General features: G+C 34.9%; 1 protein-coding gene across 5 annotated transcripts in view; it reads left to right on the forward strand.

The window, feature by feature from the left end:
• The window catches only part of PDS5A (PDS5 cohesin associated factor A), a 125,287-nt gene extending 99,367 nt beyond the window's left edge, over window positions 1–25,920 (forward strand). For 4 of the 5 annotated variants that reach the window (XM_059923175.1, XM_059923174.1, XM_059923176.1 and 1 more), the window contains exons 23-33: window positions 565–701; window positions 4,022–4,145; window positions 4,478–4,682; window positions 5,184–5,298; window positions 7,626–7,758; window positions 8,318–8,437; window positions 11,275–11,337; window positions 12,071–12,216; window positions 13,778–13,886; window positions 17,505–17,857; window positions 24,730–25,920. In XM_059923175.1, coding sequence (XP_059779158.1) covers window positions 565–701; window positions 4,022–4,145; window positions 4,478–4,682; window positions 5,184–5,298; window positions 7,626–7,758; window positions 8,318–8,437; window positions 11,275–11,337; window positions 12,071–12,216; window positions 13,778–13,886; window positions 17,505–17,857; window positions 24,730–24,733 — 1,509 coding nt within the window. In that variant the 3' untranslated portion in view covers window positions 24,734–25,920. Of the gene's footprint in view, window positions 1–564; window positions 702–4,021; window positions 4,146–4,477; window positions 4,683–5,183; window positions 5,299–7,625; window positions 7,759–8,317; window positions 8,438–11,274; window positions 11,338–12,070; window positions 12,217–13,777; window positions 13,887–17,504; window positions 17,858–23,481; window positions 24,405–24,729 lie in introns of those variants that run through there. The other variant, XM_059923178.1, reaches the window with a different exon arrangement.
• The last annotated feature ends 817 nt before the right edge of the window (window positions 25,921–26,737 follow it).

The following is a 26,737-nucleotide window of genomic DNA, read 5'->3' on the forward strand; positions in this document are numbered from 1 at the left end:
TCTTTAGCTAGTTCTTGCATGTATTCCATAACAATCTTTTGAGTATAAGCCACCAAGCAATTACGGCTACAAATAATTATGAAATCTCCTAGTTTTTTAATCAAAATAGTTTTTCAGTACTACAAAAAATATTAGTCTATCTAAATAGTTATTTTTAATCACTGTAATCAGTATAGTTTAGTTATTTTTAAACAATATATTTTTAAATGATTTGAAAAGCAATTTTTCATGTGTGAAAAGTCTGAATTCAAGGAGCCAGACCTTGGGCAAGTTATCACAGTAATGTGTCTAAATTGCCTTATTTATTGGAAATAAGAATACCTCTCTCATAGAGTTGTTTGGGAGATTAAATAAAGTAATACATGTGTAACTCTGGGGAAAGTACCTGGCATAGATTAAACAGAATAAATATTAGTTCTCATTGTTATTATCCTATAGACTTGTTTAATAAAACATGTCTTCCGGCAGCTAAGTAATCTCACTAATCTAATTAACATAAAGTAATCTTCCCTTTAAGTGGAATTTTAAGTTGCTTTCTTTTTTTAGCATGTTAATATTTTATAGGTACAGGCAATTAAACTTCTGGTAAGGTGGCTGTTGGGTATGAAAAACAACCAGTCTAAATCTGCCAATTCAACTCTTCGGTTATTATCAGCGATGTTGGTTAGTGAGGGTGACCTGACAGAGCAAAAGAAGATCAGGTGAGATTTTTCTTCCTTTCCAGGTTTTTTTAGCTCAAGATGTTGGTAGAGCTTACACAGGAATTATTTACTTAATATTGACTGTTGTAATTGTACTATGTGCTTTGTGTTTAAATTTTACATACTTATTTGGGGTTTGTATCTGAATAATGATCGTGTATTTTTCTTCATTCCTAAAGACTGACCTTTTTCCAGTAAACTTTTAGTCATAATCACTATAGCAATGTTACAGTTAGCTTCAATATTTGAATCAGTTAAGCAAATATTTGTTGAATTACTACTCTTTGCAAAACACTATGAAAAGCATTGCAGCAAAAACAGATAAAATTCAGTTCCTGCCTTTAAGGAACTTACCCTAGTATAGTGATTGAACAAGTAGAGTGTCTTGATGCCACGAAGGGAATAAAAATTTCAGTGTAGGTTCAAAGAAGGAAGAGATGCAGCCTCCTGATGGTTTGCAGAAGACTATACAAGGTTCTGCAAATGCCAAAAAAAAAATTTGTTTCATTTCTACACCTGTTCACTCTTCAAATCTGTGAAATCACCATTTCTTCTTTCTGTTCCTTTTAAGATGAAAATAAAAGCCAAATTTTTTATTTACTAGGGTCCAGCTGAAATAACTGAAAAATTCTACTTGTGATGAATTCTTACTTTAAAATTTTTGTTAGAAGATAGATTTAACTATTTATTTATGCTTTCAGTATTTATTCAGCACTATCATGCCAGGTACTACCAAGCCTTTTAAAGATACAGTAATCTCTCCCTCTAAGGAATATGCATTCTAGTGGAGGAGATAGGAAATGCACAATTACAGTGAGGAAAACAATCAAAAATTATTTTTATCATAAAATAAGCCAAGGGTAGCTTTGCATGAACAGATTGAAGAGTAGGGATAATGAGAAGTTTTAAATTTGGGGAAACTGTGTACAGTGTATAGCAAAGGCTTAATAATGAGCTCTTACAAATCAATGATAAATAGGATCCCCAATAAAGATGAAGATTATATATTAGCAGTTTACCTTTAAAAAACTGTTTGACATCACTAAATACAATAAGTACAATTTTAATTTAAGTGGAACCTGTTGTCTGTCAAATCAGCAAAAAGCTTTTTAAGCAATCATCACTCCATGGGATCAGGGAAATGGGTTCCCTCATAACTCCTGTGAATATAAATGGGCACAGTCTTGGCAGGACAGTTTGGCATTTTGTTTCTAAGTCCTTAAAAATGTTATCCATTGACTTTTTTTTTTGACTCTTTATTTTTACACTCATGAAATTATAAAAGAATCATACAAAAATATATGTACAAACATGTTCTTTCCAGCATTTTTTATCATCACAGAAGATAGGGGAATGGTTAACTGTGGAACACACATGTTATGAAATATTATGCAGATCTTAATTAGATTTTATGTATCCCATAGTTTAGCTTAGGCTCTGGAATCAGAAACTCATTCAACTCTACCTACGCTCCATTTACTAGCTGTGTGAACTTGCATAAGTCACTTTTCTAAGCCTCAGTTTCCTCATCTTACAGAGTTAAGTACACAAATAGTAGCATTAATTTTTTTAATTCCTGAATCATTTGCCTCAGAAGCCATTTGAGGGTCCCTCATTGTTACCTGTGCTCAGTTTGATAGTCATGTGGTCCAAGAGTGCCATGTTTTCTCCTCCTGTATGCTAAATAATAGTCCCTTGTGGATTCAGGGCAGCTTTCCACATTTCCTAAAGTCTTTAAAATATCAAAGCTATGTTATGTTCCTTATAGCGGTTGAAGTAAGAAGACTATCCTTTCACCACCTCACTGTCACGTTTTACAATTTAGGTAATAAAAGTTGACTGGGTGTGGGTGGGAGTGCCTGGACTCCCTAGATTCCCTTGGAAAACTTCCTGTTGCAAAGGAAAGTCTGCCTCAGAGACTAGGACCTGAGAGAGACTGGCTCTCACCTCCATATCCTTTCCTTTTAGATATTTGTCTGATGCCACCCACTTTCTGGTACAAATCACCTCCTAATTCGTAGCCCCTCCATTTCATCAGACATTTGTAGGCTTAAGATTGATTTCTGTTATGTCTGTGTAAATATGTGGATGCATTTAAAAATTGTGGGAAATACAATAGATTTTAAATAAGTGATTTTTAATTTTTCAGGTTTTTTTAATATCAAGTTTTCTATGATGAATGTGAATGCCTCTTAAAATGAGGAATACAGTTCCTAATGTAAATGTTTCTTGCTAGCGTTGCAGTTAGTGCTGTTGTAAGCGTAAGCAGACTTGATTAGCTGTGGTGGAAGATCTGAGCTAGAGTGTAACTAAAAATGAAGGCAGACATAAAAAAAGAATGAAATTTTGCCATTTGCAACAACATGAATGGACTTGGAGAGTATCACGCTTAGTGAAATAAGTCAGACAAAGACAATACTGTATGTTATCACTTATATGTAGAATCTAAAAAATTGAAAGAAACTAATGAGGACTTCCCTGGTGGCACAATGGTTAAGAATCCGCCTGCCAATGCAGGGGACATGGGTTCGAGCCCTGGTCCGGGAAGATCGCACATGCTGCAGAGCAACTAAGCCCGTGTGCCACAACTACTGAGCCTGCGCTGTAGAGCCCGTGGGCCACAACTACTGAAGCCCGCGTGCCTAGAGCCCGTGCTCTACAACAAGAGAAGCCACCGCAATGAGAAGCCCACGCACTGCAACGAAGAGTAGCCCCCGCTCGCCACAACTAGAGAAAGCCCGCATCCAGCAACAAAGACCCAACACAGCCAAAAAGTTAATTAATTGATTGATTGATTGATTAATTAATTAAACTAGTGAATATAACAAAGAAACAGACTCACAGATACAGAGAACAAACCAGTGGTTACTGTTGTGGAGGGGGAGGGGCAAGATAGGGGTACAGGCTTAAAAGGTACAAACTACTATGTATAAAATAAGGTACAAGGATATATTGTACAACATGGGGAATATAGCCAAGATTTTATAATAAATATAAATGGAGTATAATCTATAAAAATTTTGAATCACTATGTTGTACACCTGAAATTAGTATATTATAAATCAGCTATACCTGAATAAAATAATAAATAAAAAATTTTTAAATGAAGGCAGATAAATTTAATATCAGATAGTCACAATGATTTGAGCCTTCTGCCCTGTGTTGAATTGAAGGACTCAAAGTAACTTTCCCATATTTGTACATTATGTCATTTTAAGCATAAATTATGCTAAAGACCTTAACAGTCAAAAAGGGATCAAAGAGTTTTGTGAATGATAATGGTTATAGGAAATGTTTATTTCTTTTTTGTTTGTTTATAGTAAATCTGATATGTCTCGCTTGCGATTAGCTGCTGGTAGTGCCATAATGAAGCTTGCTCAGGAACCTTGTTACCATGAAATTATAACCCCAGAACAGTTTCAGCTCTGTGCGCTTGTTATTAATGTAAGTAACAATCTTATTTTTGTCATTTACTTGGCCTTCAAAGTTAAATTTATTTACTTTCTATAGATTACAGATCCATTTGCTGTATGGATGTATGCACAAAAGGAATTGCTATTATTACCATTCTAACCAGTTAACTCCCCAAACTTAAGTTATTTACTCCCTCAGTATAATTATCTTTTTTAAAAAAAAAAAATGAATACATTAAAAATGCTTAAACTGTCCTTTTGTAAATGTTTGCCAAATTTTAAAAACTAAACTAGGGGTTTTTGTCATGGTTTTAAAAGTACTAATACTTTTATTTAAGTATTTTTCGTTTTGTGCTGCTGTAGGATGAGTGCTATCAAGTAAGGCAGATATTTGCTCAGAAGCTACATAAGGCACTTGTGAAGTTACTCCTCCCATTGGAGTATATGGCGATCTTTGCCTTGTGTGCCAAAGATCCTGTGAAGGAGAGAAGAGCACATGCACGACAGTGTTTACTAAAAAATATCAGTATACGCAGGGAGTACATTAAACAGAACCCCATGGCTACTGGTAAGTAACTTTCAAAGTGCTCAGTGTGCAGATATATCTTGTCAGTGTATCAATTTGGAGGGTTTTATTTCATATATTTCTATTATAGTTTATAATAACACTGGGACTTTTATAGAATGCTGTATGTTGTAGTTAAGATGTAAGTAAAATCTAAAATCCTGGTTTCTGAGTCCTATTTATAATGCATAAAACTGTTTGGAGGAACTGCGTTTTTTCTTATGGAATCAGCAGTGTGGCTTGATTTGAACACATTGCTCTGATGTCAGAGAGTAAAGAATTACTTTCCTAGCTTTTCCAGGGACTCAATCTTAAATTATCCTTTGTCTTCAGTAGCCTTCAAAATTGAAAAAAGTATTTCAGTATCATCTAGATGTCATTTTGCCTCTAATTTAGAAGTAACTGAGGGAAAAAATGTTAACTGAAGCAGTTAGAACGTAAATTAGGGAGGGATTTTTATAAAGGCTATTATTACTATTGTTAATAATAATGTTTTCACTTCAGAGAAATTATTATCGCTGTTGCCTGAGTATGTAGTTCCATATATGATTCACCTGCTAGCCCATGATCCAGATTTTACAAGATCACAAGATGTTGATCAACTTCGTGATATTAAAGAGTAAGTCATGTTGATTTTTAAGAAGTCTAAAAATTATTTTTCCTTTTTAAAAAATGCTAAATTTTTTCCTTTTACTATTCCCATTAGAATAAAAACATTCTTATGGTTTTATTCTTTTATTGTAAATTTTAAGTTTCCTCTTACAAAATTGTTCCTATCTAATAAGTTCTGTTTGGTTGTTTTCTTTGTTTCCTGTTTGTTTGCAGTTAGCTTTAGCTGAGTCTGTGAAATAAGTTGATTTGGTCTTTATGTTATTTTTACCTTTGTATTAAGATGGGCTTCAGTTACTTCAGTTTGATAATTTAGAAAGCCATGTAGTGAAAATTTCTCTCCTTAAAACTAAACTATACTTCAACCTCAAAAGATAATTCCTCAAAAATATGCACACACATACGAGATACTCTGTGGCAGGTCTATGGTAATACAAAATTAGATTTGTTACACCAGTCACAGAGAGATTTGTCTCTAGTGAAAAGACAGGCAGGTAAACAATTGCAAAACACTTGTTTAAGAAGTGTTTTTATGTAAAATAGAACTTTATATATGATGCAGGGTGAGTGAACAAGTCCGAAGTAGCCTAGGATTGTCTACAAATGACCTCCAAGAAACTGTAAAGCAATGTCTATTTTCCCATTGCTGTGCTTTTGCTTTGCACTTTTAAATTGGTTCCTTCAGCTTGTATTTAAAGTACTATGATTTTTCTATGTGGGACATGAAGCCTTATCCCTAATCTTATTTGAGGTTGTAATCAACATTTATCTGCCTCCTGTAGCTCTTTCAGGAGACATAGGTTCTAGTCTCAGCTATCTGAGTAAAAACTTTACTTCTCTGCTTCAGTTGCCTTATCCATAAAATGCAGGATATGAAATAGATAATCCCTAAAATATCTTCCAATTCTAATTTCTGTTTACTTAATAAATACATTTTATTTGCAAATTCTTTTTCCTTTTTTTTTTTTTAATAACTTTTATTTTGGGATTTCCCAGAAAGCACTTTCATAAAGTGAAAAAGTGATGTATGTATTTGCCTAGAACACAAGGTCTATGTTAAGGAACCTTTTTAGCCCTATTTCAGTTGCAAGGCAGTCATGTGAAAAAGGGATTAGATTTGCGAGGGGCAACAGTGATGTGGGAAAAGTACTGAAGTCGTCAGTTAAAATTGAAATCACTGGCACATACTTTTTGGTTCTATCTAGCATGCAGTACTTTTGAGTATCTTTATACAGTATGCTTTTATACAACTTTATTCCACTCCCTTTATATTTTAATTGATAAAATTATATCTTTATACATTGTTTTATTTCACATATATATGATTATTATTTTATGCATTTGCCTTTTAAGTCATATATTTAAAAAGGAGTTACAAATCAGAAGTTCAGTAATGCTGGCTTTATATTACGTATGTGATTACCTTTACCAGTGTTCTTTATTTCTTACAGCTTCAAGTTACTATCTATTGTTTTTTCATTTCAGCCCGAAGGACTGAGTTTAGTATGTCTTGTAAGACAGGTCTACTAAAAACAAACTATAATGTAGTTCCCCCCTTACAGTAATCTCTTAAGACATTTACATATACTGTAGCCAAAGAAGTATACATAGATTATCATCAAATGTTTTTTCTCTCCTGTTGATGGAGTAAAACAGTAAGTCTGTGGTGGCTGCCTGAGAATCATCATGGGAACTTGATAATAGGCTTTGATCCTAGATTTGTCGATGTAAGCTCCCCAAGTGATTCTAATGTTCATCCTGATTTGGGATTCATTTTTACTTAGAAATTCAGGTGTCACCTTCAGACACTTTATGTATTAAATGAATATAAAGTAACAAGTAGAAAACAGCAAAAATGGTTTGAGATGTAACTAGTTAGCTGAATTACTGGTTACTATGCACACCAGCCTCATAGCATGTGAAATTCAGAGTTATGTCACAGTTGAATTACATACCAGTCTTAGATCTTCTACATAGCTTGCAGATAGTCAAAATGGCAAGACTGTGCTGTACGCTGGTTTGCTTATCATTGCTGGATATTAATACACGTTATATCATCTAAATGTCTATTAAATACCTATAGAATGAATCTTTGTGTGCCTCATGAAACTGTCAGGCTTTCTCATATTAAGCTGTGTGTTCATATTTGTTATTTGTGATATGATTCTATTTGAATTGAATATTATTAACAGGATATTTCTATTAATCATTAGAGTTTTCTCTGTATTGTACTCTTACTATATTCAGACAACAGAACTTCCCAGTAAGCTATATAATCCCTTAAGCAAAAGCACCTACAGTCAGTCTCTTTACTAAGTGAATATGTTTGTCATTTAGGTGCCTGTGGTTCATGCTTGAAGTTTTAATGACAAAGAATGAAAATAACAGCCATGCCTTTATGAAAAAGATGGCAGAGAACATCAAGCTAACAAAAGATGCCCAGTCTCCAGATGAATCCAAGACAAATGAAGTAAGATATATATTAGGCCAGTGGGTATTAAGATATTACAGGAAAAAATATTATGACCCTTGTCCCACTTGTTTTTCCTATTACATAATAAAATAGATTACAGAATGTTTATTAAAACTATATACCTAGTTTTTACTTTATTTCATTAAATTGAGTTCTATTATTTGAAGAACGTTTATTACTTTGAAAAAGATATTAAAACTTCTACAGAGCACAGGAATAAGAACTAGTAAAATTTACAGCTATGCTGTCTTAAGAACTTTTAGTAAGAGTTACAGACAAGTAGATATTCTTTTTGTATGTTTCCTTTAGTTTGGTTTGTTGTTTTTAACACATACTTGGCATTCATGTTAAATTAAGATGAAGGGTTTTTTGTTGTTGTTGTTTACTAGGAGGCTACATAAGAAGAAATGCCAAATACAAATGCAGAATGTTCAAGGAATAAATAATAACCCCATATTATTGTTTTGATTCGATTTTATATGTTGGTTAGAATTGGTACTTGTGGTTATTTTTCACTACTGAAAGGTATATGTGATTTTTTTTTTTTCCTCCCTAGAAACTTTATACAGTGTGTGATGTGGCCCTGTGTGTTATAAATAGTAAAAGTGCTTTGTGCAATGCAGATTCACCAAAGGATCCGGTCCTTCCAATGAAATTTTTTACACAACCTGAAAAGGTAATTTTCTTCCCTTCATTTTTCTACCATACTAAACCTATTTAAATTTGTTACTATCAACCCTAGTGGCAAGTATTGGACTGTCTTGACTACAGAGTAAAAAAAAAATATATACCTCTGTGAGTTTATCAAGAAATGGGAGATTGTCTTCCAAAGCCTGAAAAATATCATTCTCACCTTACAGAGTAGAGAATACAAATCAAGCTTGGTGGTGGTGTTCCTATGTGAGCTATTCCTTCTGGATATTTCTAATATGTAAGAGGAATTTTCAAATTTCTTAAATTGTTTTCATCTCATTAAAACACTGTTAGTATTTTTTCAGACAAGAAGTAAACAAAATATTTGGTAGAGTATAAATATATATACATCTATATATGAAATAAAATGTTAGAATGAATGGAATTGGTCTTGGCAATTGACAGACTTGGATTCAAATCAACCATTTCTAATTTGAGGGACCTTACACATGTTAACTCTTCTAAGTCTCAATGTCTTCATCTCTAAAATGCAGATGATGATAATACCTGTGAACAATTACTAATATACCTAGGTTTCTAAGAGTTTGTCACAAAGTAAGCATTTAATAAATGGTATTAATAATAAATAGTACATTTATTCTGCTGTCAGCAAATGAAGTTTTCCATGTAAGTAAATTTTTCAGCTAACTAAAGCTCTTTAAGTTTTTCCAGCTAATTTGGATTAAGAAACTTTTCCAAAAAGAATGCCTTTTATTTATTACCCATTTTAAGGTGGTATTTTAAAGTTTTAACTTTCCTGTGCTTTGTTTAAAAAACTATCCTTAATATTTTTAATTGGAAAAAATAAGGCATTTAAAATTTTCAACAAAAATTTTAATCAGACTTTGATTTAGTACTCAGAATTTACTCTGCCTGGTTTTGGTAGGAATAATAAAGATTGCAAAGTTACTTCTTTTTTTTTTTTTTTTTTTTTAAGAAATTCACGTTCTTTTATTTATTTATTTATTTATTTATTTATTTATTTATGGCTGTGTTGAGTCTTCGTGTCTGTGCGAGGGCTTTCTCTAGTTGCGGCAAGTGGGGACCACTCTTCATCGCGGTGCGCGGGCCTCTCACCATCGCGGCCTCTCTTGTTGCGGAGCACAGGCTCCAGACGCGCAGGCTCAGTAATTGTGGCTCACGGGCCCAGTTGCTCCGTGGCATGTGGGATCTTCCCAGACCAGGGCTCGAACCCGTGTCCCCTGCATTGGCAGGCAGACTCTCAACCACTGCGCCACCAGGGAAGCCCGCAAAGTTACTTCTGTTCTCATTGAATTTACTGGTCTTTATAAATACTCCTGAGTGAGCTCTTGAATTTAAATTTACTTTATTGTTGACCCAGGGCTATCATGACTGGAATAGTACCCAAATAGAATCTTCATACATCATCAAGAATTTAAATTGCTGTTTGTCACTACACCTAATTCTAATTGTTTCTTGTTTTGATATGAAACTTAGGATGTCTTTAGCCTTCTTAATAATAATTTCAGTTTTCTTCTGTTTTCAATGATCAGCTTTCCTCATTTCCTTTTCTAATATGTTGCTTTTAATATGGTATAAATTCAGACAGGAGAAAACTAGGCATATTAAGATAGTGAGCTAAGTGAAGCTATAGTATATCTTCATGTAACATTTATTTTAGCTACATAAAAGCCTTTGTGGGGAAGAAAAGAAAGATACAGCCTTGCCTAGAACACATGCCAAAAGTGTTATTTCTTTTTATAGGCACATTTAAGCCCTCTGTTCTTTTCTGTGACACTAGTGTGAAGGTAAACTTAATAAAAGAAAAATAATTTTTTAAGTGCGATTTCTTAAAAATTAATGAACTTCCAGATGGTAGTAAGTCATTTTGCTTCCGTGAGACCATTGTGGTTTACTCATGTGCTATTCCCAGGATAATTAACACATAGAGGCACCACAGGATCAAATCGAACTCTTACACAGATATAACTTTAAGAAGTATCATCAGTGTCCACATTTGGTTTAATTCATTTATTAACTGGTTAATATCACTGCTGCCAAAGAACATTATAATTGACTTAATTAGATTTTGATGGTGTATTTACCTTTATGATTTGGACAGTCTACTTATGGTTCTAGGAAACAAAATATTTTTAATTAAAGTAACAGATTTTTTTTTCAGTAAGGATAATTTTCTTGAGATTCTGTGTGGGGTTCTTTTAGTGAATATTAAGTGCCTGATATATGCATAGTACCATTTTGGATGCTTTGAGAGCCCCAAAGAAGTAAATTTTAGGGACTTCCTGGCAGTCCAGAGCTTAAGACTCCGTGCTTCCACTGAGGAGGCGTGGCTTCAGTCCCTGGTCTGGGAACTAAGATCCCGCGTGCCACGTGGTGCGGCCAAATAAATTTTTAAAAAGTAAATTTTATAATAGAGTGGAGAACATAGTTCATTGAATAAACTGGAGACTGTTTGCCCTGAACCGTATGAAAGAATAGAAGTGTGTTTTATTTAAAATGTGATTTAAGGGAATTGCCTGGCATTCCAGTGGTTAGGACTCCGTGCTTTCACTGCCAATGGCCTGGATTCAATTCCTGGTCAGGGAACTAGGCTCCTGCAAGCCGCGTGGCGCTGCCAAAAATAAATGTGATTTAAGTAATTTATATCTGACATTTGACTAAGTCTTGTGTGTCACTGAGTTAATTTTAAAACTAGACTTATGGTATGGTTCATGAAATATGCTTTGATGGTTTGATATGTTTCTTAGCACAAATGAAACTGTTATTGTAAAGCAGAATGCCTTGAAAAGTCTTGTATGGACAATAAAAATATGTTCACTTTTTTTGTTTTTTTGATAGGACTTCTGTAATGACAAGAGTTATATTTCAGAAGAGACAAGAGTACTTCTGTTAACAGGAAAGGTATTAATGTACTAGATAATTGGGGGATCTTTATCTCATGTGCATATTACTTCTGCTATTCTTTGAAATAACCTTTAAATGTCCCTCGGATTTTATAGTTCCTGATTCTTAGGGATCATGTTGTGGATTATAGCATCTAAAGCATTTGTTCTCTCAGGCTTTTTTTTTTGCCATGAACCACTTTAGAATTACAACCATGCGTTCTCAACAGTACTGATAGGCTTCAAGTTATTTAGAATTCACACAGCAGATTTCCCTGAAAAATGGTATAATAAATTTAGATGTGTAAGATAAAGATAATTTTAAAGTACTAATAAGTTAGATAATTTAATTTTTATAAAGGTAATATGACATCTAAAAGAGCAAAGGGAAATTTAATATTTTATAAAGTGTCTAAACTATTACTATATATACTCAGTTTACCTGTAATACATTTTATTATGTCTTAATTATTATGTATTTCACTGTTTTAGGGACACTTTTTATTTTGATTGAGCAATAGGAATAATTAAATATTGCATAGTCATTTTTAAGTAGAGGTAATGCTTTTGATTTGTAATTATGTTTAGATATAGTTTTACAGAACTATCATTTCTAATAAATTTAAGATTTAACTTTCCAAAGCAACAACAATTCCTGGCCTTAAGCGAAACAGTATCCCTTACATGTGTCTAAATTTGTATGTATTCCTTTCAGTAAGGTATAAAATAACATGCATATATGTAATTTTTAGCCAAAACCTGCTGGAGTACTAGGTGCGGTAAACAAGCCTTTATCAGCAACGGGAAGGAAACCATATGTTAGAAGCACTGGAGCTGAGACTGGAAGCAATATTAATGTAAATTCAGAGCTGAACCCTTCCACCGGAAATCGATCAAGGCAATTTTTTTCTCCAATTGTTTTTGTTACTATCACTCACTACTTGGTTCATCTTTCAGTTTCTTTTCTTAAAGCACTGTATCACAAAAATGGACTTTAGGAAACATCTTAGTAAAAAACAGTAGTGCTAAATTTTAGTATAATTAATGATGGAAATTGAGAGTGTACTACACATTTTGAAACTGTTTAGCATTCTAAATGTGTAGAAAAGTTAAATGGAAAAACGTAAGAATTAGTAATATAGTAAAACTAATTTACATGAAAGTGTGTGTATGTGTTTAAATTTAACACTTAGGAGAACTGAAAATGTAACTCTTTAAATATTTAATTTATATGCTTTTTAATTTTTAACTCAAAATTAGTATAGCATGAGTAGAGATAACATTGTTAATAACATTTTCCACTTATTAAAGATTCCATGTTTGGGACTTCCCTGGTGGTCCAGTGGCTAAGACTCTGCACTCCCAATGCAGGGGGCCCAGGTTCGATCCCTTGTCAGGGAACTAGATCCCACATGCCACAACTAAGTTCGCATGCCACAACTAAGACCTGACACAGCCAAATAAATAAATATTTTTTAAAAAGATTCCATGTTTAACATGTCAAGTGTTTACTGTCTTAGCTACTGCATAAAACTTTCCATCTGACCCTACTCTTACCAACACTAAATATTGAGGCTTTTAAAGATTTTATTCTAATTCGTGAAATTTTAAGCATAAATTCAGTGGTGGTGTTTTAAACACATTTTTAGCAGTAGAATCCCAAAATATAAAAAAATTAACGTGGAACATCTGTGGTTTACATAGATGGTGGGGGTCAGACACCTCCCCTATGGCCTCTTCTTGCAGCCCCTTCCCTTGCAGAGCATTAAGAACACAGACTGGAGAAAACTATACTCTACGCTCATCTGTTGTATTTTTTTTTTTTAATTATTATTTATTTATTTATTTATTTATTTTTTGGGCTGTGTTGGGTCTTCGTTTCTGTGTGAGGGCTTCCTCTAGCTGCAGCAAGCGGGGGCCACTCTTCATCTCAGTGTGCGGGCCTCTCATTATCGTGGCCTCTCTTGTTGTGGACCACAGGCTCCAGACGCGCAGGCTCAGCAGTTGTGGCTCACAGGCCCAGTTGCTCCGTGGCATGTGGGATCTTCCCAGACCAGGGCTCGAACCCGTGTCCCCTGCATTAGCAGGCAGATTCTCAACCACTGCGCCACCAGGGAAGCCCCATCTGTTGTATTTTTGCTTTGTTTTAGGGTTTTCCACCCCCAACAGATAGGCTTATAGAATAGTTGTGTTGTTTGTTGCTTGTCAACTAAGCTTTCTATCTGGTGGTTTTAGGCAGTCATTTCTGTCTTACATTAGTAAGGTAAGATGGAAATCCAAAACTTGATATAGTAGAGCAGTAGTCTGTAACCACAGAAGATCTGAGTCTTGTTAATGTTACTTCACTTGGCCAGACTTCTAAATCAGCCTAAGCGTCTTTCCTTAATGGTATAGTGAGAGAGTACACTTCCTATTCATGTGGTGAAATAAAGAAGCTTTGGTTTATTTCTCTTCAACAGGGAACAGAGTTCAGAGGCAGCAGAAACTGGAGTTAGTGAAAATGAAGAGAACCCTGTGAGAATTATTTCTGTGACACCTGTAAAGAATATTGACCCAGTAAAGAATAAGGTAAATTTTAAAATTTAACAAGTGGGTTTTTCCCATGGAGATTCTTACTACAATTTTATGATGGGGTAAGAAACCCACGGTCGACACATTAATATATACTACATACTATACCTTTGTGTATACCACCCCCTGCTATACTTACTGGGCTTCCACTCTACAGAAGTGATTCTATGTCCACTCTCTTCATTTACCAGAGTTTGTGGTCACCTTCTCCCACCCTACTTCTCCCAATACCTTGAAAGAATAGGAACTGAAGTGTTTTGAGATCTTGTTCTCAGAACTTTATTGACTCCCACCAGGGATCAACACTCTGTTTCTGTTGTTGTTGTTTTAAGTTAAACTTAATGAGCTGACCTTTTAAAATATGTTTGAGTTTTTATTTAACAGCTGCATTCTTTGATGGTGTATCTTTTAACTGTGGCCCCCGATATTCTTAACAATTTTTTGGCAGGACAGAAAGGAGTATAACATTGGTAGGAGGATAACTTTCCTCAGTAAGAATGACCTAATACTATTATTTCTTTTTCTATAGAATCATGTTCTTGACATACTTTTTTTACCCCCCATATATTTATGATATTATCAAATGTTTTAGGAGTTATCCTCAGGTACATAAAATATGGGACTATACAGTTATTCCACAGTAGCTGAACTTTTCCTATCCAAACTCATTATCTGAATTCAAACTGAATAGGTAAGGGTACATTTTTTAGGTCAGTCTCTGACTATCCATACTCTTGCTGTTTGCTATCTGAACTTCAGTATGTCAGTAAATTCAGGTAACAGGGAACCTCTCACTTTCAAAACTCTTAGAATTCAGAAACCAGTAGATTTAGATATTGTGGGATCCTTCTATAGAATTAAACATTGAACATAATCATGCTTAGATGCAGATACACATATTGCCACAGATACTTAAACATGCTTATAATATGTATTAAGAGGTGGTACAGGGATGCAAATGTTTATCTAGTACAAACATCTATCTATAACCTTTTCAACCTCTGCTGTAGAATTGTATAGAAGATAAATTGGACATTTAAATTCTAATTTCTGAGGGGCCAAAATATTACTTTGATTGATCTGTAATATTATATTGTTCCAAACACTGTTTTAACTTTTTCATACTTCCAAAGAATGTTTTAACAGATACACTGTTGCCTGAACAGACAGGGGTTGTATTTTGACAAAAGCCTGATAGCTTCCCAGTCAGATCTCCCATAAGTTGATATGATCATTTCTTTCCAGGGTCTGGTTCTCAGTCTTGCAGGCTCAAAACACTATCTTTTGTACTAAAAGAAGATAAAGATCTAAGAGAGTGTTTCTTGGTAACCAATTGCTCAAAAAGATTGATGCATAAACCAATTTATTAGTTACATCTATAAAAATTATCCAGCAAATTGTATATGCATGTTTACAAATCAGAACATTTTCTCCTATTATTTACTCTGTGAGCAAAATCAAATGGTAATATGAAGAATGAATAAGGGAGGTGGTTAAAAGAAGAAATAACACAGTAACATTCCGTGGAGCAGGCAGGCAGTACCACCAGTGTTGCCCTTTAGAGTCTTGAATTTCTTCATGCCTACAGCTGACAACTCCCATTTCCTCTTCATTTGGCTTTTGCATGAGTTCTTTATACATATGTACATATACATAATGTTCATAAATGTGTAAATAGGATCATGTGCATGACTTTAATAGTCTTTTTTTCCCCTTTTAAACAGCCTTATCTGTGTGTTCAATTTTTTCTCTACAGTGTTATCATTTTCATGTTTGTATACACATAAATCTTCCTTTCCCTGTTCTTTGTCACTACAATGTTGCATTAAATTTACTGGTGATGTTGTTTCTAGGGGCTAGTAAGTTCTAGTAGTGGGAATGCTAGGTCAAGGAGTAAATATACTAGAGATTTTAGATATTTTCATATTGTTTTCTTCGAAAATTAGAACACTTGACATTTCTACCAGCAGGGTACTTTTTCCTCTATATACCCATTAACAACAGGTTTTATAGTTCTTTTGAATTTTTTTCAGTTTAAAGTATTAAAACTAATGCCCCACTATTGTTTTAATTTATATTTCTCTGATGATCAGTATTTTTGTTGACCATTTGGATGTACTCTTGTGTGAACTGCCTGTTCATATTTGCCCGTTTTTAAATTATCTTCTTCTTGTTTAACTCAACTTTTTTTTTTTTTTTTGGCCATGCCATGCGCCTTGCAGGAAATTCGCCGACCAGGGATTGAACCGAGGCCATGGTAGTGAAAGCCTGGAATCCTAACCACTAGGCCACCAGGGAACTCCCTAATTCAACGTCTGATACTGTAGTAGTTTTACCTTCTTGTTAACATTCTTGCTCCCTTCCAATCTCATCACCAAATATAGCAGCCAGTGTGATCTTCTTAAAATATAATTTGGATTATGTTTGTCCTCTATTTAAAGTCCATCAATGACTTTTATTAGCACTTAGAATAAAATCAGATTTCTTAAATGCCCCATAAGGCATTCATGATCTGGTCCATGCCTGCTTCTCCTACCTTATACCAGTCTCACATCACTTCAAGTTCCTTAAATCTTCCAAGCTCTTTCCTTCTTCAGGTACTTCATGCTGCCTCTTCCATCTGTCTAAAATACTTCACTTTTCATGTGATAAGTCCTGCTTTGATATTGTTTAATTAATATTCCCCAGAAGAACCAATGAGAAATTGATGCTCCCTCTGTTTTTTTTTTCTGAATGCCCTTTTCTTTAATCTCTTAGCATTTAGGGTAATCTGTAACAAAATGTTTGTTTACTCTTTAAAAAATTAGTCACCTACTATGCTAATCTGTTTGAGGACAGGAAAAATAACCGTTTTGTTCCCCAATCTATGCCCAGCAGCCACTGCACCTAACAGGCATTCAGTTGAATGGTTTCTACTTCAAGTTTAACCACACTTAGTTGTTTTTATTGACCCTTCTTATTTTGCCCAGGAATCTCCATCTTTGTCCAGGGTGCCTTCGCATATCTTTTCTCTGATCCATTTTGTATTGTTTTACAGTTTAAATCCTGTGGACCACCTTACTCTTGTTCCCTCATGATGATTTTTGTAACACGACTCTCCACATCCCAAGAGGGTGAAAGAAGTAGAAGTCGTCATTCTCATTAGCTTATCATCCTGGAAGGATGGATTTAAGTCTAGCTGCCCATGTTAAAGGCACATGTCACAGAACTACAAAGATTATTATAGTTAGATGCATCATAGAGAAAGAAAATAACATTGAATTATGAAAACATCCCCCCCTTTTGAAAAGTGATACATTAAGAGCATACCACAATAAAAAGGACCTTTTCATTTAAAATGGCTGTGAAAGCAAAACTGAGTAGGTTTTCTCTTATATAACTGCCTATGCACTTTAGTAAGCATTTATTGAGTATATTATATATGCCAAGCACTATGGTAGGCACCTCGTTCAGTCCTTACCCTTAAGGAGTTTACATTCTTCATGGGATGTAAGCAGTTAATTAGAAGCCCTGGAATTCCACCTCTTTTAAAATACTTGCAGAATGCTTCTTTCTAGTATAGATCAGTGATATTTAAGGAATTTATGTTCATAGAATTGTTTTCTGCTCTTTTAGGAGATTAATTCTGATCAGGCTGCCCAGGGCAACATCAGCAGTGACCGAGGAAAGAAAAGAACAGTAACAGCAGCTGGTGCAGAGAATATCCAACAAAAAGCAGATGAGAAAGTAGATGAATCAGGACCACCTGCCCCTTCAAAACCCAGGAGAGGACGTCGACCCAAGTCTGAATCTCAGGGCAATGCAACCAGAAATGATGATATAAATAAACCTCTTAGCAAGGGAAGAAAGAGAGCCGCAGTCAATCAGGAAAGCCCTGGAGGTTTGGAAGCAGGTAATGCCAAAGCACCCAAACTGCAAGACATAGCCAAAAAGGCAGCACCAGCAGAGAGACAAATTGACTTACAAAGGTAACGTACACCATTCTTTCTGAACTTTTAATTTAGACATCTTGTTTTAATCCTAGTTGCCAGTCACCCCCAAACACCTAGGCATTTGGGAGTGAAAACTGCCCCTGGTTTTCCTGAGTAAGTTATGGTGGCATTTGCTTTTATCTCTTTACTTTCAGGACAACAATTTGAAGAGAGATCTCCTTTTTTTCTTTGGTTAATTTTTAATTAGGATATGGTTTTTGATGTTTCTATTTATTAGCAAGGATAACATTGTCTTGGTCTCCCTCACATAGTTGCATGGGGTTTTCTAAATATAAATGGCTACCTTTTTGATACAGAGATCCCAGAGTGGAATAGATAGATGTCATGGCATGCTCTTTAATTCCACTTGTTACAGTAAATTTTAACATAAGTCAGCACCTTACCTTTCCCCCACCCTCCCCAGTGGGAATAACCTCACAGCTGCTCATCTTTGATCATGTTTGTGTTGGGATTTCAGATTTTCCACACTGTAACAGTGGTGCCCCAGTTGGAGATCTAGAAGTTGGCTCCTTACTTGGTCTACAATTAGAACTTAGCTCTACACTGCTTCTTTTTCCTTATATACCTATAGCTCATTCATCTCCCCCCTGAATTAGATTGTAAGATTCTGAGTTCCGTCTAGGAAAGAACCATCTCTGATCATGTCAGGACACCCTCACCATCCTGCTTCAATATTTTTATAAAGTACAGTGTTGCTAAGGCATATGTGTTTGTAAGTACATTTTTTTAAATTACCACTTTTGAAATTTGGACGTTTGAGCTACTAAATTTTCTTACATTTTAAGTGTCTATGAGTACCTTTTTCAACATCTCATGGCAGCTGATCCAGGCCCAAACCTGACTAAGTAATGGGTGTTTCTTCTACTTAGTCACTTCTACTTTTATGGACTAAAAGTGTGGTAAGGAAAGGCAATATTGGGGGCAAATTTATAATTTTTCTCCTCAAACCTGGACCTTTGACCTGGAACAATATACTTAACCTCGGCCTCCTTTTCTTCATCATTAAGGCAGGATGATAATGCCTTCCTCAAAGGACTGTTCCAAGAATTAAATGGTCATTAAATATAAAGCACTTAACAAAATGCCTTGTACAGAATAAATGCTCAGTAATTATTTTAACCATTGTTTTGAATTCTAGTTGCTTTACCTCTTAATATATTTTGTTATAGAAAAGCTGAACAAATTTCGTTGGAGATTGCCAGAATTCTCTTAAGGGTTTCTAGAATTCTAGCCATTCCTCACCCACATAATACTGATCATCACACCCAGGCCACCTGAGCCACCTGACCTTACCTCTCATGTGCTGTCCTTTTGCCATCTAACCAAAATATCCAGGCACTTACTTGGACCCTGAAAATATTTTCAGTAGCAACCAACCTTGTCTCTGAAATTGAGCATTGTAAAACCCATTGCTCTGCTTTTAGTTACACCATTTGCCCCAAAAACATTAAACAAACCAACAAAAATGGCTTACATGCCAGAGACTGGTCTTGATTAAAAATGGCCTTGGGCCTTTTTAAAACTCTTAATACATCTTTTTTAAGAGTGAAAAGACACCTTAGAAGTCTTAAGTATGCCAGTTAGTAGATCAGTTGAGCAGTGTGTTATCCAAAATACAGAATTCTTTGATGGTTTTATATTCTCAGTGAAGTTAGATGGTTAAATTTGGTGTTCATGATAACACTGTACTTCACTAAAACAGATCAAAGATTTTGCACACATACTTCAGAAACTTCTGGTTGAAGTATTGACTACTAATTCGTGGCTAACACAACATAGAAGGACATTCTGAAACTTTCTCCCAAGCTTCCTTTTGTCTTTTCCATTCTTTCCTGAATCTAATGTACAACTCTGCCCTTAAATTCTAGCATTATGACTTCGGCTTGGAAACCTAACTTACTCCAGAAACTCTATTACTCATGATAGCTTCTTGCACAGGATTGAATGCACTATAGGCACATGAGTATTGCTCCTTATACTTCTCATTTGTTCTAACAAATACGGACAGATAAACTGCCAGCATTGCGCTGGATGTTGGCAGTACAAAAGTATCCAAAATGGATAGGTTCTTGCCCTCAAAGAATATACTTCCCCAGCTTATCAATTCCAGAATAGAGCAGAAAACTTTCACTTTAGGTCTACTGATTGATAAAAGTGTAAGAATTATTTTTTTTATTACTATGTAAAACAATGAAATTCTGACTTATGCCACAATATGGATCAGCCTTAAGGACATTATGCTAAGTGAAATAAGCCAGACCCCAAAGGACAAATACTATATGACTCCACTTCTATGAGATACGAGAGTAGTCAAATTCATAGAGACAGCATGAGGTAGTTGCCAGGGAGAGCGGGAGGAGAGAATAGGCATTACTATTTAATGGGTACAGAGTTTCAGTTTGGAAGATGAAAATATTCTAGAGATGAATGGCAGTGATTTATGTTACATATATTTTATTTCACTTAAAAAATTGCTACATAAGATTAATAATAGCTAACACTAATATAATGCTTATTATGAGCCAGGCTCAATTCTAAGCTCTTTGTTAACCTATTAAATGCTTAAAACATCTCTACATGGGTAAGTACTATCATTATCCCCAGTTCATAAAGAGGAGAGAACCAGGAGTAGAGAGTCCATATAGTTTTTGGTCCCTTTGCTTATATAAATAGTGGAGGCAGCATTAAAACCAGGCAGTGTCACTCTGGAGTCCACACTATATTGTACTTTAAGGTAAAATTAAGTCTTAATTCTACAGGAACTATACATGCACACAAAACTAGTTTAACAGAGGATGCTTTGAAAATATTTACTTCCATATTTTAAATAGCTAATGTAGTTTATATATGTGGTAGTTTCTATGAAATGGAAAATCTTTGCATATAGTTTATTATTTATAATTATTACATAAGAAGCTAGTTTATTTAAAATAATCGTAGGTTAAACCAAACAACAACTATAGTCATCTTTTTAACCTATTTCAGAGTTCATGCAAACAGAAGCCCCTGTATTGTAGCTTCAGAGAGGGAAAAAACCAAGAGAGATCAGATGTTCTTGAATTCAAGTGGCAAACTTAAGTGAAGCACCTAATGCTATAAGAACATTGAAAGACCGTAGTGAATATTAGGTAGAATAATGTATGGGGTATTTGCAATGGTGCTTGGCATATATATTGGTAGAAATAATAGTGATAATAAGGAAAGGTTGTTGAATGTATATTTGCCTTGCCAACAATCATTATGAAGCAAGTACAACCCTATGTTAGAGATAAGGGGGTTAGACCTGAAAAAATTACTTTCTCAGGCCACCTGGCCAGTGCTACACAGAACAGGGTTTTGAATCCAGGCTGTGTCCCTTATTAATCGCCTTACTGTACTGCTAACAGTGGCAGCTGGGGTTATGTTCCTCCTCTATGAACACTCACAACTCTGTTATTTTTTTTTTTCTCTTAATGTGTAAAAGGAAATGTTTTAAGGTGTAGTAACCACCAAGCGATGGAATAGACAGGCACACTGAAACAAAAGTTTCTTGTTTGTGACTCAGCTGTTGTTCTAACTATCCTTCAACTTGAGAAAACGTTGAGTGGTCAAAATCCTGAAGGTGCCAGCTTTATTTTTATTTCATGGGAAACTATATAGCTTTCACCTTCCTATAAGATTCTAAACATAACTTTTGATTAACCGAAGGTATTTACCTATGATTGACATCTCACCTGTATGTTCCTGAGACCTGGTGAGGATCAGATACAGGTTAAAGCCACATGATTGAACAATTCTGAATACAGAGCTAATATAACACCTTGAATCATCCTGTTAAGGTTATCATTACACTTTGAACCATCTCATTAGTAAAAGAAGAAACAGGGTTGCCAAAGCTGAGAGCCATCAAGCACCGCATTTCTGAGCTGAAGATGAACCCAGAATGGTAGGAACAGCTCACTTATTGCCCTGGCAACTTGAAGCGTAGCCTAGAGTCCCTGCATTGTGGAACCAGATCTGGATCTGGATCACTGCACTAAAGTAGTTTACCCCCGGATTTTAAGCTTGAATGCAAGCCTTTGAGAAATAAGGCCCAGCACCCTTGTGCTTCTCTGTGGCCCTGCTTTCTAACACTATTTCATCTGTCTTTTCCTTTACCTTGCATTATTCTTCACACACTTTACTTGCTTGCTTTCTCACTTCCCTGATGGTCAATTCCTGCGCTGATCACAACTGTCCTTACATTAACACCTGAAAAGAGCCTTTCCTGACATTACCCTCCCTTCTTTACTCCATGTGCTCCTTTGTAGATCTGTCTGAATACAAGATGATCTCAAGGCAGTCAGTCTACACTGTATACTAGGACCACCTCCAGAAAACTTGCCCATTTTTATTACTTGGTATTTATACTCATCATATTGTATGATTATTTCAACTTTATTATTAAATAATTAATGAAAACCATTTTTGAGGCCCTAGTATATTCCAACCACAGTCTAGATGCTTTATGTTTGTAACCTCATTAATCCTTCAGCCCTATAAAAAGTAGGACCCTTGATAAATGGTAGCCTCTACAGTCATTTAAATACCATAGCAATCACTTATGTGTAGCAAGTGCACACCCCTCTAGAATTCCTCTTACTAGGTCCTCTCACTGACATTAGGTAAATAATAATTTTTAATATGACTCCTACTTATATACTTTATTAATTCAAGGATAGATATGTTATTCCACCAAAATACAAAAACTGTGTACAGAAATTTCCTGGCATAGAATTTACTTAATCTGGGAGTTCATACATTTTAACTTGTAAACTTAACTGTAGGATTTTTAGATCCCTCTGGATTTTTGCAGTAAATCTATTCCATCAGAGGTTTTTGTGTGTGTGTGTGTGTGTGTGTGTGTGCGCGTGCCAATAAATGTTCCTGTTTATATTTTGGGCTGCATTTGGAATTGTTACTTCTTTTGAGAAAATTCCTTGAATTTACCCTGTAAATTTATGAAAATCAGCCATTTGTATACTGTAGTCGGGAAATAGTATCTGAACAACGGGACACTTAATGTTGGCTTCCTGAGTTTGGGAATGGAGGATTCATCATCATTTCAGTTGTTTATTTACTTGTTTTTCCTTTGTTTTTGAATTATTATTCAAATGGAAAACAATTCCAAATATTTTGCATTGAAAATGTGTTTTTATAGGTCTGCTGATTTTTGAGTTTGTTTTATTTATCTTTGAGGCCAAATTCTTCCATGAAAAAAAGAAAATACCAATAAACACCAGTGGAGACACAGTCCTTAAACTTGGGACTTATGGGGAAACTGTGAATTTAAGGAAGTTACCTATAAATAAGACTATAGTTTTCCCATCTTTGGATTAATATGGTTTGCTTAGTATGCTTAATATTGGAGTGTTCAGGAATCTTGGAATTTTTATTTTTTTTAAGCAGAGGATTTCCTGTGCTTATTTGTATATTGAGAGTTTCCTCACATCACATGGGTTTGTATCTTAAAGTATCCCCTAAGTGTGTTTCCTCATGTATTAAACAACCGTGTATTAGTTTAATATGAATATTCTTCAGTAACAAGTGAATTTTTATCAAAATAATATGAAATTTTTCAGAAGCCAAGTGCTCGGAAGTGATGGCGATTCACTTTGGGACATAGAATCAAGTCCAGGAAATTCTTCCAGTGATCTGGATCGTTTAAAAGTCTGTGAGAGCAGCCAGGAAGATACTGAGGACTCAGAGCTAGTAAAGGGAAGCTTCCTGAAGGTGCAGCAGGCAGCTTGTAGAGGATTCTTTGATATCATATTATTAAATTTTATCTATTATAACATTAATTTAATACTATGTAAGAATCTTAATCACTTATTAGCTTTTTTTGGTTAGCATTGTTATCTTTATAAAAAGGTATATGTTATGTTGGGGTTTGGGAATATTAAGTAAACAGCCCCCTTATCTTTCTCTCCCAAGTTTGGAATTGTTAAAAAGGAGATACCGTCTTAATACTGATGTGGCTGATTAAAAATGTGGAATGACAGGGAGTTCCCTAGTGGCCTAGTGGTTAGGATTCTGGGCTTTCACTGCCCTGGCTCGGGTTCGATCCCTGGTTGGGGAACTGAGATCCCACAAGCCACGCTTCCCCCCCGCCCCCCAAATGTGGAATGACATAGGCCAGGTAACAACTCATGCCTTGCCCCTAAATTGAACAACCTCAGGTAGACCAGAACACACCTTTTGGAGGCAAAGGAGAACAAATCTAGACAAGACCAAATCCCAGTATGCTCAGTTTTTCCTTACCCCACCCCCTCACCCATTAGATGGGTTCTTCCTTCTCCCAGAGAGGAGTAGGTGAGGGGAGAAGAGAAAGAGACCCTATCCCACTACTTCATGCTTCCAGAGGTCATAATTTTCCCTCCCTATTAGGGAAATAGGATCAGTGGGGCATTTCTCTTAACAGAATTAAGCTAAATTTTCCTCCTTTTTTTAATACACTAAAGAACAGAACTTATTTTGCTGCTTTTAAATTCATTTGCCATAGTGTCTAGTAATTTTTCTACTACATAATTTTGAAAGTATTAATTAAAAATCACAATTACTTCAAATAGCTTTTAGTGTTTTATTGTAGTAATAAACAGATTGGGCACTGGGTAGCAATGCTTAATGGTTGAAAATAAAAACTTCTTCATTGGTATTGTGTTATTATGTAACTTAGGGAAAGATTCCTAAATCAACTAAAGTGTCACATGAACAATGAAAAAATATTTTCAGATTTTAGATAATAACTAAACTATAGAAATGAAATAATCTGCGTATGGTTTGTTTTCCTGTTTATATCTTTTCTAACATTGCTTTCTTCTACCCCCAAGGTAAAAAGAAAATTCATTTGCAAAGGGAGAAAATGAAGGCCAAACAGAAGCAGGCTCTAGCTTCTGCAAAAACTTGGATTCAAAATGACCCTGAACAGAAAATGAAGTTAACTTCAAAACACACTTTCTGCCTTGAAAAATGAAAAAAGCTATTACTTCCTTTTTTCACTTGACCACAAGTCCTTTGATGGAAATGTACAGCAGAAACTCTTGAGAGAGAGGCTGAAAGCAACTCTGTTCTACCCTCCCCCCAGACTTTTCTTATGAAAAGTCAATAATTAAGCAAATTGCTTAACACTTGGTTCCAGTTCCTGCATATCTGGAGTTTAACAGCATAATACACCATTAATTTCCATGCTGCAGTCTTTATTTTAAAGAAATTAACAGGATGTCCTTATACTGACAGTGAGAATTCATCAATTTTAGAGCCAGGAATTTCCCATGTTACACAAGAAAATAATAGAAGTCTACTGAATTAATTTTTTAGAAGAAAAGAAATCAGATTAAATATTTCTTTGTTTTTCCTTTTGGAAACTTTTATGTATAATTCTTTCTGCCTGCCTACTTTTCTGCAAAATGAGATGTACAGATTTCAGTTCCCTGCTATGAAAAGTGATGTGGTGGCAATTTTATAGATGTTGCTTTCTGATTTTTATCAGAGTGAGAAAATAATTAAAATTATTATTGATTTCGTATCACTTCATATTTTGATTTCCCCTCCATTTTAGTTTAATATAATTTGCAATAAATGTACATATTGTTGTTTGTTTCATAAAGCATATCAATTTAAAGTGGTTTTTACTCCTGTGATTATGTTGGAATATTTGGAATTTTAAAGGAGTAAAGACTGTCCAGCATTTGGTTTTATAATGTTTGTCACCAGATTTTTATTATTGATGTAAAAAAAAAAAAAAAAAGCAATTTTTTTAAATAGTTGGACTCTGGCAGCTTTGTAAGGACAGTGGGAGGAGTTTAGGATTGCCATCAGTTTTCAGCATTGTGCGATTGGGAAGTAAGTGCTTTGCTTTTTGTCTGCCAGTCCGCGCTCCGTTTTTATGTTTATTTTAGAAAACAACTGTTGCATCAATATATTGTTTCTTGGCATTGTTCAGCATAGGTAATGTGTGCACTTTTTGTGTACACATATTCATATTTAAGTTTTTTGCATAAAATAAATGCTTCTAGATGTCATATGGTAGTCTTTTTTAATCTTTTTATATTATGTTTTCTTGTGAAATTTTTTATGTAAAAGGGCTAAAGTCATAAAGAAACAAAGAACATGATTACAGTCAACTCTCCATTATCTATATAAAATAGTGACTGCCTCAGGTTTTAGATTTTGCAGTAATCATAAAATTAAAATAACAAAGGCATACCATAAGAGCTAATTCAGGAGGAACTTGAGATTGGTCCTTTCTCACGCCCAGAGTTATCACCTGCCCCCATTCCCCACTTTAAGCCCTTCCCCCAAGCCAAGCCCTATCTGAATGTGCTCAGTGTCCTTGCACACACCTATCATGGGTTCGAGGGCATAAACGTTTGTGTGATAACTTGGTCTTGACAGGCTGTAGTCTACGTGAGACGTAAAACAAACTGAACGTGAGCTGTGTCAAAAAAAAAAAGATTATGTTAAATGAAATTTTCTGGTAGTAAATGTCACTTATGTTCTCATAGGTAATCAAGAGTTGGCTGTATACTGACTGACTGAAAGATGGGTAATTCTTTTAAATATGCATATACATACACATTTAAGTATTGGATGATGGCTAGGGAACAGTGGATACCAGTGATAGAAAATAATATCTTTGAAAGGGCAGAAAGAGCTCTACTCTTCCTTATTGCCTCTTCATAACCCTTTAGAAGGAAAGTATAAAATATTGCCTCCGACATGCTGAAAAAGAGTACCTATGCATAAGCATCAGAGAGGTCCCTCAAGCAATCAGTGGGCATGTTCTGTTTAGATTTTGAAGCTCTCGTAGAATCAGACAGCTTGATTCTTAAAGGCCAC

This window comes from Balaenoptera ricei, chromosome 5 (genome assembly GCF_028023285.1).
Source record: "Balaenoptera ricei isolate mBalRic1 chromosome 5, mBalRic1.hap2, whole genome shotgun sequence".
In the NCBI taxonomy this organism is placed as follows: domain Eukaryota; kingdom Metazoa; phylum Chordata; class Mammalia; order Artiodactyla; family Balaenopteridae; genus Balaenoptera; species Balaenoptera ricei.